Raw genomic sequence first — 17,070 nt, 5'->3', positions numbered from 1 at the left:
GTTAATCATATAGTATGACTTTTGCTGTAATTGTGAGGTTTTTTTATTTTTCAGTTGCTGTTTCATTGGCAGAGTTTTGTAGTTGTTTTATTTGTGATCTGTTTATTATTTTAGGTGATTTATGCTGTATTTGCGGTGTTCTATTAACGTTTTATTATATTATTGTTAGTAAGCAGCTTTAAGATCATTTGATTGAAAACCGGCATAGAAATACAATTAATCAAATAGAATCAATCATTGGTAGTATTCCACCTTCTGTGCTGTGACTTCTTCCCCAAGCGCACGGCTCCTCTGCCCCCCACTCCCTTTCCCCACATTTGGGCTATGGTACTAGAAACAAACTGGGGTGAAACAGGTGGGGAGAGGTTGTGGGGAGGAGGGGAAGCAGCAGTCAGGGTTTAAAATTGTACCCCAATTCCAACTGTACTTTACATATAATTGGGGCAGAAGGTCTGTCCAAGGAATCTGCCTCCATCGAGTGTAGTTTGGCCCTGACATTAATTACGTTAAATTGCAGGATTTGGCCTGGAGAGGGAGACCTTAAAATGTGTTTTCTTATTGTTCTTTTAGGCAGATTCTGCGGTGACAAACTTCCAGATGTCCTCACCTCCAGTGACAGCAGAATGTGGATAGAGTTCCGTGGTAGCAGTACCTGGGTAGGAAAAGGTTTTTCAGCCACTTACGAAGGTAAATCGTTCTTGTAATCAAATTGACTAAAGTTTTATTCCTTTGAAACTATACGAGCTTCAAAGTGTTGTAATAATTTAAACTTGATCAAATGAGTGGTTAAATTGGCTGCATATATCTTCCTGCAACAGGTATTTAAATCATCATCATCATCATTACTTTTTTACCAAAAGCTACTTTGAGAAGCTGTGAGTTTGAGCAGAGGAATGACAGTGGGTAGGTTCTGCTGAATCCTTGCCCTTCTTAACTGCTTTTCTGCTCTAATTGTCCTTTTGGAATTTTGGGATATTGGCTAGGAACCTAAGATATTTGGGGCAGCAGCCTGCATAGAAACTGCATATGTTTATTTCTATGTATAGTTGCAAATGGAATTTATAGGTCACAGAAGGCAACTAATTTCCAAATTTACATGCCACCCCAGATCACCCCTCAAATTAGTTCCTCTTCTATTAATTTACTCCTAATTTCTAAACATACTTTTCTCCAAAGAAATTCAATTTCCCTTCATTAATACTCATTCAATACTCTGAAATCAATTCTACGTAAAGTCATATTAAACGATTTGTTAATTTGCTTACCCAAAATAATATTCTATCCAGTCACCCAGTTCCATTTCTCCCGGAATCATCACCCAAAAACATTTATGACTCTCACAAAAAGATCTGGGACTTGTAACCTAGCAACACCCCTGCTGCAACCGTTTTTCTACCTCCAGGAGAGAAAAGTGCAGGAGAGTTAAGCATGCTTTTGTGCAGCATACAATGAATGATGAATGCTTAAGATCTACTCAATCATTTCATATTGGTGTAGTTCTCTAATGTACATAGTCTTTAAGGAAAGGCGAGAACCTCAATATTCTTTTTCTTTAGCTATAGCGGTCTAGGATTCCCAAATTCTGATCCTGAAGTACTGTCAGGTGCTTCTTATCCAGTTGGATAATATGATTGTTCTCTTCCAAAACTCTAATTTATTTTAATGTTCTTTATGTGCCCAAATCTCTCAGAAGGCTGGGCTTCTTCTCATATTACAATGCCAACCAAATATGCCATATAATCCCATATATACTAGAAGATGAGACAAAACAATGGGTACACCTAGAGAGGGACACAATTGAAAACACCTGCACCACAACATACCCACTCCTCCCAAACAAACTAAAGAAAATTCCCACAACACTTAACAGGTACACACAGACCATGCTCAAAGCATGGAAAACACAAATAGGCAAACTATCCCCAACCCCATCCCCACTAATCCCCCTGGCGTACCACCCATTATTCCACCATGCAGCACAAAACCTCCAGATAAAAACCTGGCGAACCAAAGGCTTATATCGCCTAATAGACTTTTATAAAAATAACAAACCCTTGTCAACACAAGAAATACAAGACAAACTAGAAGACACCCAAATGACCTGGTTAACACAACACCAACTACATGCCCTCTTAAACAACCCAACAGTAAAATCAGCAGCAACTAGGCCCCTGACAACCTTCGAAAACCTCCTCCTAACAACAAAGGGAAACGGTAAAGGGACGGTATCCGCAATATACGAAATACTACTCCAAAACCCCGCAAATCCCCTAGACGCAATCAAAAAACAATGGGAGAATGACATAGGCTATGAGATTAACCCCACTCAATGGACCAGAATGTGGTCTAAACCCCCCTTTAAATCCATATCAACGAAAAGAAAAGAACTCACACTGAAACTCACCTACAGGTGGTACCTAACACCAAGGAAACTAGCGCTAATACACCCAGGAACCTCCACAGGCACATACCTCCACATGTGGTGGGAGTGTCCCAAAATTCAACTATTCTGGACAACAGCCATACAAGAAATATGTAAAATAACTAAGCAAGTAATAGACATCACCCCAGAATTGGCCCTACTAAACATCTTCCAAGACAACAATGCCCATTTACACCACAAAGAACTCATAACCCACCTGCTCTCAGCAGCCAGAAACACCATAACCAGACACTGGAGAGACCTGTCAGGAGTAAGCATGGACCAATGGTACCAAATAGTATGGGAAACAGCCCTACTAGAAAAATTAACTAATAAACTGAAACTGACACGGGGACAAACAGAAGAAGACGCCTTCACCCCAGTATGGCTCCCCTTTATCACATACACAACCCAACAGGACAATGACAATAATCCACCAACAGCATACAAATCAATATGGCTAACCTGATCCAAAACACACACCCACCTCACTCACACACAAAAACAAAGATCACCACAGCCAATCACAAGCAAACAATCACACCCTAGGCCAACCCCAACCTCTCTCACCACCAAAGGAACACAAGTGAACAACACAAGCAACGCTGACACCAAACTCTACATACATTAAACATAATAGAAACATCGCCACCCGACCCCACCCCCATCCATCTTCCCTCTCTCCACCCCCCTTTCTTTTTTCTTTCTTTTTTCTTCTGCCCCTAATGCCTCAACAAATGAAACGGATTTGTAAAAATGTTACATGGAAGAAGAAGAAAAAATACGAGGCACTACACTTCTGTAACACAAGAAAATCCTTAATAAAAATATTTTTAAAAAAACACACACCTTTTAACTGGAAAAAAAAAAAGGCTGGGCTTCTTCTGAACAGTAGTAATGACATTTTTCAATTCTTAATCAACATATAAACTGTGGCAGCTGACCAAGTTCTGCATGCTAAGAGACTTCCTTTCCTCTGAGAAGGGAATGTTCCATGCAAAGCACAGATATTTCCCATTGTGGGTGCCAAGCATTTCCCTCTCATAGATGACAAAGGGAAGTCCCGGCATCAGTGGGGTTTTGGTTCAGACACTGAAGCTGCTGGGTCATGTCCTATGGCTGCAATCCAACCTGAAGTTTATACACACTGTGTGTAACAACGGCAAAATTACAATACAAAGTAAAACAGCAGAGACAGATCAGGGTGGACATAAAAGAAATACAACAAATTTGTACCTGAAGGAGCGTCTCCACTCCATCATTCAGTCCAGATGCTGTGGTCCAGCTCCAAGGGCCTTCTAGTGGTTCCCTCACTGCGAGGCTACAGGGAACCAGGCAGAGGGCCTTCTCAGTAGTCGCACCCACTCTGTGGAACACCCTCCCATCAGATGTCAATGAGAAAAATAACTATGCAACTTTTAGAAGACATTAGCCAAGGCTGCACAGGCCCTGGATGGGCTGGATAAAGGCCAATAATTTAATGCTGAATTCTTACAAGGCAGAGTTTCTGTAGGTTGGTGGTTCCTGGGTCTGGGAATTGATTGTCCTGGATGGAGTTGCAATCCCTTTGAAATAACAGGTTTGAGGCTAGGTTGCTCACTGATCCAACACTGTTGTGGGAGGCCCAAGTAGACTCAGTGGCAAAGAGTGTCTTTTACAGCTTTGGTTGGTTTGCTGGCTGTGGCTGTTCCTGAATAAGGAATAGTTATATGGTCTGTCTGAGACTACCCTTGAAGCTGGTTTGGAAGCTGCAGCTAGTGCAGAATGTAGCAGCAAGAATGCTGAGTAGTTCAGCTCCCTGGTATCATATTACACCAATTCCTAAAGAATTGCATTGGCTGCCAATCTGTTACTGAGCCAAATTCAAGGTGGTAGTAGTGATTTACAAAATAACTTGGGATCTATATATTTGAAGGAGTGCCTCTTCCCATACCATTCCACCTGTGAGCTAAGAACAGCAGCTGAAGCTCTCCTAACTGTTCTGTATCCAAAGGAAATATGTTATGTGGCTGTTAGGAAAAGGGCATATTCTGTAGTGATGTCCCAATTATAAATGCTCTCCTTCTTGAAATTTGATGAGTTTCCGGTACTAATTAATGGGTGCTTTTAGAAGTCTTGTTGTTGTTGTTTAGTTGTTTAGTCATGTCCAAGTATTCGTGACCCCATGGACCAGAGCACGCTAGGCACTCCTGTCTTCCACTGCCTTCTGCAGTTTGGTCAAACTCATGTTGGTAGCTTCGAGAACACTGTCCAGCTATCTCGTCCTCTGTTGTCCCCTTCTCCTTGTGCCCTCCATCTTTCCCAACATCAGGGTCTTTTCCAGGGAGTCTTCTCTTCTCATGAGGTGGCCAAAGTATTGGAGCCTCAGCTTCAGGATCTGTCCTTCCAGTGAGCACTCAGGGCTGATTTCCTTAAGAATGGATAGGTTTGATCTTCTTGCAGTCCCTGGGACTCTCAAGAGTCTCCTCCAGCACCATAATTCAAAAGCATCAATTCTTTGGCGATCAGCCTTCTTTATGGTCCAGCTCTCACTTCCATACATCACTACTGGGAAAACCATAGCTTTAACTATATGGACCTTGTCGGCAAGGTGATGTCTCTGCTTTTTAAGATGCTGTCTAGGTTTGTCATTGCTTTTCTCCCAAGAAGCAGGCGTCTTTTAATTTCGTGGCTGCTGTCACCATCTGCAGTGATCATGGAACCCAAGAAAGTAAAATCTCTCACTGCCTCCATTTCTTCCCCTTCTATTTGCCAGAAGGTGATGGGACCAGTGACCATTATCTTAGTTTTTTTGATGTTGAGCTTCAGACCATATTTTGTGCTCTCCTCTTTCACCCTCATTAAAATGTTCTTTAATTCCTCCTCACTTTCTGCCATCAAGGTTGTGTCATCTGCATATCTGAGGTTGTTGATATTTCTTCTGGCAATCTTAATTCCGGTTTGGGATTCATCCAGGCCAGACTTTTGCATGATGCATTCTGCATATAAGTTAAATAAGCAGGGAGACAATATACAGCCTTGTCGTACTCCTTCCCCAATTTTGAACCAATCGGTTCTTCCATATCCAGTTTTAACTGTAGCTTTCTGTCCCACATAGAGATTTCTCAGGAGACAGATGAGGTGATCAGGCACTCCCATTTCTTTAAGAACTTGCCATAGTTTGCTGTGGTCGACACAGTCAAATGCTTTTGCATAGTCAATGAAGCAGAAATAGATTTTTTCTGGAACGCTCTAGCTTTCTCTATAATTCAGCGCATGTTTGCAATTTGGTCTCTGGTTCCTCTGCCCTTTCGAAATCCAGCTTCCACTTCTGGGAGTTCTCGGTCCACATACTGCTTAAGCCTGCCTTGTAGAATTTTAAGCATAACCTTGCTAGCATGTGAAATGAGTGCAATTGTGCGGTAGTTGGAGCATTCTTTGGCACTGCCCTTCTTTGGGTTTGGGATGTAGACTGATCTTCTCCAATCGTCTGGCCACTGTTGCGTTTTCCAAACTTGCTGGCATATTGAGTGTAGCACCTTAACAGCATCATCTTTTAAAATTTCAAATAGTTCAGCTGGAATATTATCACTTCCACTGGCCTTGTTATTAGCAGTGCTTTCTAAGGCCCATTTGACTTCACTCTCCAGGATGTCTGGCTCAAGGTCAGCAACCACACTACCTGGGGTGTACGAGACATCCATATCTTTCTGGTATAATTCGTCTGTGTATTCTTGCCACCTCTTCTTGATGTCTTCTGCTTCTGTTAGGTCCTTACCACTTTTGTCCTTTATTATGGTAATCTTTGTACGAAATGTTCCTTTCATATCTCCAATTTTCTTGAACAGATCACTGGTTTTTCCCATTCTGTTGTTTTCCTCTATTTCTTTGCATTGCTCGTTTAAGAAGGCCCTCTTGTTTCTCCTTGCTATTTTTTGGAAATCTGCATTCAATTTCCTGTATCTTTCACTATCTCCCTTGCATTTTGCTTGCCTTCTCTCCCCCACTATTTGTAAGGTCTTAATAGGAGGTTACAGTGGTGCCCCACAAGACGAATGCCTCGCAAGACGGAAAACTCGCTAGACGAAAGGGTTTTCCGTTTTTTGAGCTGCTTCGCAAGATGAATTTCCCTATGGGCTTGCTTCGCAAGACGAAAACGTCTTGCAAGTTTGTTTCCTTTTTCTTAACACCGTTAATACAGTTGCGACTTGACTTTGAGGAGCAACTCATAGAACGCAGTGTACATAGTAGCCTTTTTTGAGGTTTTTAAAGACTTTGGTGATTTTTGAAGCTTTTCCAAAACTTCTTTTGCAGCCATTTGGTAAGTTAAGCTTTTAAAACTTTTTTGGGGGGTTTTGGATTTTGGGTTGGGGTGTTTGGAATTCAAGAACTTGGTGTTGGGGAGGGGTTTGCAAGAATCTGGAAGCTTGTGGTTTTTTTTCTGCATTTTTATGATTTTCTGTGACCATTGGGCCACTCTGCTGTTTTTTTAAAAAAATTCTGGGTTTGAATTTTGAAATGCTCTTTACAGTATGTGTGACTTTAAAGAGCACTTAATAAACTCTTGTTGTATCAAATTTGGCTTTGTTTGGACTTTTTTTGACCATAGGAACGCATTAATTTATTTTCAATGCATTCCTATGGGATTTCGTGCTTCGCAAGATGAAAAATTCGCTAGACGAAAAAATTCGCGGAACGAATTAATTTCGTCTTGCGAGGCACCACTGTAATTGGCTTGAACAGACTTTAATACTGTTACTGCTATGGACATTGCTGTGTGTGTATGTGAGTGTTTTTTAATTACAAAATGTGTTCTCCATCACGGAGAGCACGTGTTGCGGTTGGGGATTCCAAGACACCTTGTTGTTTCTGGGCAGATGGTTTCGCCAACTCGTAAGCAGGGGCGGGCTATTACTGGGAAAAATTAGATGTTGCCATTTAGTGATTGACAGCCCTATTTGTTAAATACAAGGCACACAGCAACGGACGTCCTCTTTCGCTGCGTGCTTTGGATCACCCGCCCTCCCTTCCCTATTGTTAGGCTGTTTGCTTGACCTTGCTATTGCCTGTCATGGGGTCGTCTGCTTTGGGGCAGGGGCCCGGTAGGAATTTTGCCATTTGGCTGATTAGTGTGTGCCACTTGGTTTTCGCCTACCGCGTAGCAAATCGTCACAACTTGTAAGGTTTGCGGTTAGGCATTGGTCTGGAATTGGTTGCTGGAGGGGTATGGATTCAGCTGTGCCTGCCCCCCAAAATGCTGCTGGTGGAGGGGTATGGATTCGGCTGTGCCTGCCCCTCCAAAATGCTGCTGCTGCTGCTGAAGGGTTTTACCGTTAAAGGAACCCAGGGGCTCCCCCATGCTTTTGTCCGAAACCCCATGGCAAGGGGCTAGGGCCTCGCAAGCCCCTGGGAGCATGCTGGGCAGAGGGGAGGCATGGTTCCCAGTCCCGTCTCTCTCCCCAGGTGACTTACCCTTCCTGACTTTGCGGGGTGTGTGAATGTCAGAGCTGTCCCCGTGCGGGGGCAGTTAGTGCTACCAATGCCTAAGCAACCACTCACATTGCTGTATTTGAATAAAGTTGTGGCCAAAATTATGCCAAAAAATTTAAACAAAAATTAAGTGTCAATTGTGTTTTCCTTTGGGGTGTATTGGGGACCTCGACACGCAACAGCTTACTTATTTACCCCCCAAAATCAGTTTTTGCTGTGGTATTATCTCTTCTTGTTATCGGTTTATTTGCTTAGACTCTTTTGGTTTTAATTTATATTATTGTACCTCTCCCAGGCATTGCTAAGCAATGAAGTGTGGGTTAGTTTTTTCAGTATTAATAAAAAAATTGAAAATGTGCTCAGCCTGATTCTTATATATTCTTCAGCAATTTGTGGAGGTGAAATACACAAGAATGAAGGCCAGATCCAGTCTCCTAATTATCCTGATGACTACAGACCAATGAAGGAATGTGTGTGGAAAATAACAGTGTCAGAGAACTACAATGTCGGATTAACCTTTCAGGCATTTGAGGTAAAGCCTTTTAACTGATCTGAGCAAACCATCTGTGGATAAGTGACAGTGACATTTAAGGGAATCCTCATTAAGCCAATGAAGAAACAAAGCATTCTCTATATATTTTGACCCCTATAGTTAATATTTCCTTTCACTGAGACTTTTCCCATTGCATAAATTTCAAGAAGATTAAAGGGATTTTATGTTATCTGTGGTATTTAAATTGGATTTTTTTTAAAAAAACTGACAATAGTTTCTTTTGACAAATGACTAATCCTGTTCCACAAGGCTGCATTAGGAATCTATTAAATAATAGGCCTATTATTTCTTTCCTAAATGTATATCTTTTCTTTTTTTAATTAAACAAATGAATGTTACTATTATTCAGAGATAAATATTAGTGTTCCTACCACCAAATTGTTACAAATTATCCTAGAGCTGTTAATTTTATTTATGACACCTCTACAGAATACCTCTCTGTGTTATTTGCTGCTATAAGCTATGTACTGCTAAATAAGCCTGTGATTCTAGTTGTGAACTATATATCATGTTTTGGGTCAGGAAAATATTTTTTTATAGAATGATTTGAATACTCTCCTAGGGTTCAATAATAATACACACACACACACACAGAGAGAGAGAGAGAGAGAGAGAGAGAGAGAGAGAGAGAGAGAAACATAAATGTAATGTATTCAAACGGGATTTCATAAGGCTAGTCATTAATACTTTATGCAGGGGTTGAGATTTACAGCTGGTGTATGTGATATTTGCATTCCAGTTTGGAATAACCTTTTTGCATTTTTCTATTATATAAGCTTGATCCGTTAACCTCACAGCAGATGTTTAAAACAATGGGAGCTTAGAGAATGGAAATCTCAAGGGATCAGAGAATAGGCAGCCAACTTCATGACAATAATCTGGCCTGAAAGCTGAGGCCAAAGTTATAACTTTTTCACTGAGCTACCGGAACCCTCCGTGCATAGTTCAGCGGTAGGGTGCCGACTTTACAAGTTTACTGGCATGAGTTGAGCTCCCAACATCTTCAGATAAAGGATCTCAGGCAGGTTGGTTGAGTAAGTCTCTTGCTTGATAGGCTAAAAAGCTACTGCCTATCAAGTAGGACAAAGCTGGCATGATGGACCAATGACCGGTATCATATGTTCATTGTTTCCTTTTCCATCACTAGGTCAAAGATCTATGCTGTCTTTGATATATGGATATGTGTACTGCTAGGTAGCCAGTGTTGCTTCAGATCGTTATTCAACCCACCAGAGTATTTGAGATAACCAGAAGCAACCGTAGTATATTCAAATGAGTGAAACCCTTCCTTAATCGCTGGACCCCCAATACTCATATCTTTTCCTTCACCTGACTTAGCTGTGCATCTGCTTCAAGTTCATACCATGCCTCTGACTCTTATACCAGTTTAACTCTTGATTTGAACACGTCCTTCATTTCATTTTACAAATTAGCTTCATTTGTAAAATGTGTATTGCTGCAAAACCTCATGTGCTTTTGCATTGGCCAATGCTATACCACAATCCCTTGGAATTGAAAATGCAATACAATACCCTACATAATTATCAGGTTTACAGTGAAACTCAATGATATGCTGAACCCCCAAAGTAAGGTTTTTAAAAATGTGTTTTACATTGAGTAGCAGGAAAAGGACCAGCTATAATATCGGTCATGTATTGCTTTGTATTTGCAGATTGAGAGACATGACAACTGTGCCTATGATTACTTAGAAGTCCGAGATGGAACCAGTGAAAGCAGTCCTTTGATTGGCCATTTTTGTGGCTATGATAAACCTGAAGACATCAGATCTACCTCTAATACCCTGTGGATGAAGTTTGTTTCTGATGGAACAGTCAACAAAGCAGGGTTTGCTGCTAACTTTTTTAAAGGTACCAGTTTTGGAAAGTGAGAATCTAGTTGCACTTGGCGGTGCAATTCAGAAAAAAATGCCAATTTTCAGTGTGTTAAAATTTAACTATCTTGTTTTACCCACAGGAAACATACAACACTTGTTTTATATGAACTTCACTGTTTGTGTGCTAAATTCAAGGCACTAGTACTTATTTTTTGGTCTGGAATATCCAAAGCAGTAGCACTTTTGTCTGTATTTAGCTTCCCATTCTTTCATTGTTTGGTGGTCTTAGCATCTGTAAGACCGAGAGCCACTGCTGAGTGCCAATGAGCCTTTATAGTGGTGGCTTTTGAACTTGCTTCCCAGTGCTGTGCAGCGGATCTGAGAACTTGTCACTTTTCGAAGTATAGGCTTTTACAGAGGCTTTTAATGCTTCATCTTGTTTAATGCCGGCTTTTAATTTTATCCAGTCACTCTGCAGCTTTGTTGTATCTTTATTTTATTTGTGATGATGCATTAAGAACCTTTTGATGAGAAGGGGCTAAGTTTTATTCCCGAAAATAAAAAAGAACATCTCTACAGACCTTGATAATCAGAATTTTATCTTGCTTAATGTGTGCCCTCTCATATAGCCATCCATTCTCTCTACATATATAAACATTATCAAACCACAGAGGTATACATTTTACACATTTATTCAATATCAACTGTTTTTTCTTTCTTTTATGAATATAATGCAACACATAAAGCATAAGACATACCATGATTCTGTATCAAATGCTTAACTATTGAGTCACAAAATCAAACAGAGACAGGAGATCAGCTGTCTTTCGTATTTGCTACTCTATAAGTATTACCAATGTCTCAGGTGTATGCTTTTATTACCTATTTTAAATGGATGATTCGGAACCCACTGTTACCGAAATCAAGAGAACTAGTGATGAAAGAAGTGATGACTAAAATGTTCATAAGTATGTCATGCTGCTTGTAGAGATAATACTGTATTCTATGTTTCCCTCTTTCTCTCTGTTGCATCTTGCTTCCTTTAATATCAGTAGAATAAAAATGTGGGATTTGAGGATTCAGTTAATCTGGGTTTGAGTATAAAATTCAAGATAATGTATAAATTTGTTCTGTTGGAGATAAAGTGCCCTTTGAGTGACCCTGCTGGATTTTCAGCCTTTTCTCTTAGTATTTTACACAACCTTTAAATTCCTGTGGCCTAAATTATTGCATATCAGCAACACAATTCTTAGGGCATGAACCTTCTACACACAGGTGTAGAGTACAATACCTGTGTGCAAAATGATGCCCCACCTCAGGCCCCACAACAAGCTGTACAGAGATGGGATGCCAACGCATGCTTCTCATCAAAAGAGTGTGGGAATGTTGTGGATAGTAGGAGAGGATATATTGATAAAATATTACCTTCCTGACTCAAGCTAGTGAGTCAGTAGCAGAGTGCATCCCCCAGTATATAGCAGTTGGTAGATTTGTTTGAATCTCTTTACTTAAGCAATCCAATGTGGCTTGTCCAGATTGGGTTTGATCCTAGCAAATCCCCTTTGTTACCTCTTAAAAAGAATAAAGACACAGCAGTCTTCTTTAAAAGCAATGATAAGAAGTTTACTTACATTCAGTTCACAGTAGGTTCCCTGAAGGCAGGCTTCAGGTTGTAGTTACAGAAAAGAGTGTGGGTTCATTCCATGTAGGGAAATGAGCCCATGTGCTAGCACACAGCAAAAGTATCAGGTTGGAATAAAACGAAGGAGGAGGAAGGAAGATGGCAGCGTGACCAGCTCTTTTATGGGGTCTCAGAGGGTCACGCCCATCTACCTGGTCACACGCAGGGGGAGGATGCTTCAGACCAGGTGTGACAGGAAGTCCTCCTGGCTGGAGTAACATACCCCTGTGTGTCCACTCTGGGCAGACAGGAAGTGTTAACTGCTTATGTTACATCTCACAAAGAGATGCAGGTCGCCATCTATATTTAGTCAAGGGATGAAAGCTGAGTACTTGTGCCCCTGGACCAAAAGGAGAGGAGAAGTTTAGACAGGGATTTGGGAGACAAACACAGACCTCTTATTTCCCAAAGCAGCCTGGAATGCTGAGTGCCTGCATCTCCACTCCGAAGGGAGAAGCAGCCTTCTGGAGAGCCCTCCATAAACAGCTACAGTGTCTGTGCAAGGAAGGATCACACACTTATAATAAATCTAAAGCTAGAAGCTTAATACAATCTGAATTATAGGGAAATAATCCGATGGGCTGTCATTGTGTTTTCCCTATAGTCAAGAGACAAAGAAGTCAATGGTTTTATTTTAACGCTGATTTGAATTTGAATCTGTTTTAGTATTTTAATTTCCTGTATGTTTTGCTGTAATGCAATTGCTTTCCTGATTTTACAGTTTTATCTTTTTGCAAACCGCTCTGAGGTTTTTCTGACAATCAAGCGGTGTATAAATTTTATGAAATGGATAAGTAAATGCAATTCTGTCTTTCCATTTCTTCACAGAGGAAGATGAATGTGCCAAACCTGACAATGGTGGATGTGAGCAACGGTGTGTGAATACACTGGGCAGCTATCAGTGTGCTTGTGATCCAGGTTATGAGCTTGGGCCTGACAAGAAGAGTTGTGAAGGTGAGGCTGCTCAGTGTCTCAAAGAGTCTGTAGTTTTATTTCATGATAGGCTTACTCAAGCCCAGATTTAGGAACTTGGATATGCCCAAACTCACTCGTGCACCAAGAGTCTATGTCAAGACTGATTTTTGTGCATGTGTCTTTATAAACCACATAACAGATGTGTCAAAACAGTGACCAATGATAGGTAGTATGGTGGCTTTACATATGTGCCATAACTGCATGTGGTGATCATTTAGCAGCTCAACATATTCTATGTGAACTCAAATTCAGGTATGTTATTTCAGACAGGAAAGCCTTTTTAACTACAATAAGCCTGCAACTTATGTGCGTAACTTTAATTTACTCACATTCAGCCTTACGCACTTAGCAAACAAATTAAAAGTAAATAAAAAGGGGTCGGAATGGGGGTGGGCTTCTGGGAAAAAAATACTTTGGCAATCCCACCCACCATTGAACCCAATGTGTTTTGACTATGCATTCATACCTTGAATCTCAAATGCCTTGGCTCCCAAACAAATTGGCTCCCAAATGATCTAAACCCAGAAGTGAGTGTTCGGTTTTCAAATGTTCTTTTGGAAGCTGAACATCTGGTGCGGCTTCCGATTGGCTGCAGGAGCTTCTATGTCTATGTCTGCAAATATGCGTTTGAAATATGTGGAATCTCTAGGTTTAATGTTCATACACTAAAATGGAAGTTCAAGAACAGAAAGTCATGAGACAGACATAACTCTGCTGGTATACAATATGAACTGTGCATGGAAATTTAATGGAAATTTAATATGTTATTACTGTGCACGTTATATGTACTGATGGCTCTCAACTTCAGTTGAAGAACATTCCAATAAAAGCTTGCTTCTTTTCTCTGTGGACTGATTTTCACAGTACCCCGATATTTCAAATGGTAAAGCATGGGAAGTCAGCTTCTTCTTCAAAATGCATAAAATAGGCATTGGTTCACACAAAATGCATTCATGCACATGTGATTTATTAGTATGCAAGTATGCCTTGCTACAAAATCAGTCTATTTTTAAAAATAGGAGGAGGCTGGCTCATGATGACAGAGCAGATTCGCATACATATTTCACACAGGATGTGCTGTGTGTTGTGCAGAACAAACATGTACGAGAGCCCAAGCTTGCTTCCACATTTTGCCACATGCAGTAAATAGATGCCAGGTGGCAGTAAGAACTGGCTTTGAATTGTGAGGGTCTCAGGTTTGGTCTGTCTGATCCATATTACCATATGAGCAATCAGTCCATCTCCCAAAATGTGGTTTCTTGGGTCTATAAATAAGTAATAGGATTTCTTTCTCTTTTGTTTCAGCGGCTTGTGGAGGACTTTTGACAAAGTTGAATGGGACTATAACAACACCAGGATGGCCCAAAGAATATCCTCCTAATAAAAACTGTGTGTGGCAGGTGGTTGCTCCCACCCAGTATAGAATCTCAGTGAAGTTTGAGTTTTTTGAATTGGAAGGAAATGAAGTAAGTTAACTGAAGACAGATACTAATGCCTAATTACATAATCAATAGTGGTAGAATTGTCAAGTTCTAAGCATACATACGTCGTACAAATATGGTACCGTATTGCATGGAGTGAACAATGGCCATTGTAATCCTTTTTTTCATTGCCTGGGAATATTCCTGGACTGCTTAAAAAGTCATGCAAAAAAAAACTCTTAACTAGACTAGGATCCTGGGTTTGTAGTTAGTTAAAGGAAATATCAAATATTATCATAATATGATACAATGTTAACTCTGGTCTCTTCACCCCAGAGGCCTCCAGTAAAACTATTCATGGTGGGTAAAATGCAATGTTGTGTGAGCATAATTCAGAAAAAAAGCAGCAAATTGTTGTAAAGTCAGTCTATTTTTATCTATATCTGAGGTTATAGATAAAATATAAATGCAAAATATGGGTTATTATTTGACTAATACTGGATCTTTCATTTCTCAGGTGTGTAAATATGATTATGTAGAAATCCGTAGTGGCCTTTCTTCTGATTCCAAACTGCATGGCAAATTTTGTGGTACAGAAGTGCCTGAAGTTATCACATCACAATATAACAACATGAGAATCGAGTTCAGGTCGGATAACACAGTCTCAAAAAAGGGTTTCAAGGCTCACTTCTTTTCAGGTATTAAAACAAACACCCTGGCTGCAGTCTCTATGAATTGTGTGTTGTTTATGGTGTCCGTAATTTAGGGAAAGTTTTTGCTTGCAATTTTTGCTCATTGATGCTGATGAATGAACATTCTCTTAACATGGTTTAGTTTCAATTTTCTACTCAATAAAACAAATATAATATTAATTGTAAGATTTAGACAGCCATAATGATCATGAAGAGGAAGATCATGAAGGGGAACATACCTGACCAGATTCTGAATATCTCATTTATGGTCCTAGTAATTCTAGCTTTCTTTTAGAAAGAATATGAATGGTATCTATTTGAATCTGCCTCCAAACAGAATGGACGTCAGAGCAGCTTTAAGGGGGCGAGTAGGGGTCTTCAGGAAAGGAGAGGAAGGGAGTGTCATTGCTTGAATAGATTTCCTCTTGGGTAACATTGGGTGTCACATTATAAATGGATCTTTGATTTAGTATCACTTTGGTGCTCGTATTAAATACCCTTTTCTGTTTTCTAAAGTTTCTCCACCTAGGAAAGGTAGAGAAGCATGACATAGAAGGGGCACTTACCCAAACAGATACCTTTTTAACATGAAATTTCAGAGAAAGAGAAAATCTTCCTTCCTTACCTGTGCTTTCTGCTCTAATAATTTTAGCTATGGGAAATCTTTATGGCTAAGTTTACATTTCCAAATACTTTCTTCTGCTTGCACATTCTGGAAGAGGTTAATGTGGCTCATGCATATGATACCACAAGTCAAATTTCATAAAGAGTCTGAGCTCTACTAAGGGCTAAGTGGAAGTTGAAGAGGCAAGCAAAAGAGTTTGATGATGTTAATATTTGTGGCACCTAGGAAACAGGAAAGATTCCCCCTTTATTAAGACAGAAGCCTTATGACCCCTGACATGAACAAACTTGTGTATTTGGGCCAAACTAAAACAAACTTGTGCATTTGGGCCAAAGTCATTTCTTTTCCGTTTTAAGTAAATAAACCATCTTTAATACAACAACCCTGAAACAAGTAGATTCCTAAAACTGCAATCCGAATCCCTGGCTGGCCATGGCGAGGCTTAGCAGAGTGCCATAGCCCCAGCTACATCCATTGACTCACCCCAGCCAGGCTGGAGGAGGAAGAATGCCTGTTTGCTACATTGGCTCCCAGTCTGGTGCAGCAAAGAGGTGTTGCCATCATAACCCAGTCCAACTCCTTCCTTTCCTGCACCCAACACCCTTCATTACAGGGGTTTCTGCTGACAGGCAGTGGATACCACCAACAGGTTGTGTCTGCCATTTGGGCAGCTGCCTTGTGGCCCTTCTTATCAGTAGAGCTCCTTTGCCAACAGCCAGGCAAGGCTGAATGGAGGACCACTTCTACCTCATCCAAAACCCCTCTATCCTAGTGGATTGGAATAGTGGTGGTGTATTGTTCTGTAAATGACAATATAAGAGTCAAGGCCTTCAGTCATAGAATGTAGTTCAGCTTTTCCATTTTAGCTAGCTTTTGGAACAGCCTGCAGGAGTGTGCTCCAACCAAAGTTAAGTTGCTTGAAATCCAATTGATTTCAGTATGGGCTTAAATCACGCACACCGAAGGCATAGAGATTAAAATCACTTTGGTTGAATAACACCCCATTGCAATAATCAGGATGTCTGGGCTAGATTGCACACTGTATCCATGATTATGGTTCGAGTCCTATATCTTAAAGTCATGCACTTTCAGTTGATGGACAGTAATCTTGCTGTGTCTTTCGTTTTAAATTTTAAAACGTTTCTGCTCAAAATGATTGCCTGTTCCAAAGTGATGTTTGTATGTTACCCTAAAGGCTTTGACCACAGATTACAGCGGAGATCCACTGTTGAAACTTTTTTGCGGGGCTCTTAAGCAGATCCCATATATATCATTGGAACTTGAGCAGGGGAATATCTCAATGGATTGTGCTCCTTAAGAATGCAATATTTAATTAACTGCAACAGTTTCCCCCTTGTAGTTTTGATAAAATGTTATCTAGCGTAAGTGCAGGTAAAG

The 17,070-nt window shown here is 40.4% G+C and overlaps 1 protein-coding gene across 4 annotated transcripts in view; it reads left to right on the top strand.

Annotated features, from left to right (window-relative positions):
• The window catches only part of TLL1 (tolloid like 1), a 130,465-nt gene that overhangs the window by 96,142 nt on the left and 17,253 nt on the right, over positions 1-17,070 (top strand). For all 4 annotated transcript variants that reach the window (XR_008332153.1, XM_053402897.1, XM_053402899.1 and 1 more), the window contains 6 exons: positions 571-687; positions 8,278-8,423; positions 10,117-10,312; positions 12,788-12,913; positions 14,240-14,400; positions 14,873-15,053. Coding sequence is in view for 3 of the 4 variants with exons in the window: in XM_053402897.1 (XP_053258872.1) it covers positions 571-687; positions 8,278-8,423; positions 10,117-10,312; positions 12,788-12,913; positions 14,240-14,400; positions 14,873-15,053 (927 nt within the window). In the remaining variant the exon portion in view is untranslated. The remainder of the gene's footprint in view (positions 1-570; positions 688-8,277; positions 8,424-10,116; positions 10,313-12,787; positions 12,914-14,239; positions 14,401-14,872; positions 15,054-17,070) is intronic.

The sequence above is a fragment of the Podarcis raffonei genome, chromosome 9 (assembly GCF_027172205.1).
Source record: "Podarcis raffonei isolate rPodRaf1 chromosome 9, rPodRaf1.pri, whole genome shotgun sequence".
Lineage (NCBI taxonomy): Eukaryota > Metazoa > Chordata > Lepidosauria > Squamata > Lacertidae > Podarcis > Podarcis raffonei.
Note: the sequence above shows the minus strand (reverse complement) of the source record. Positions and strands in the feature narration are given on the sequence as shown.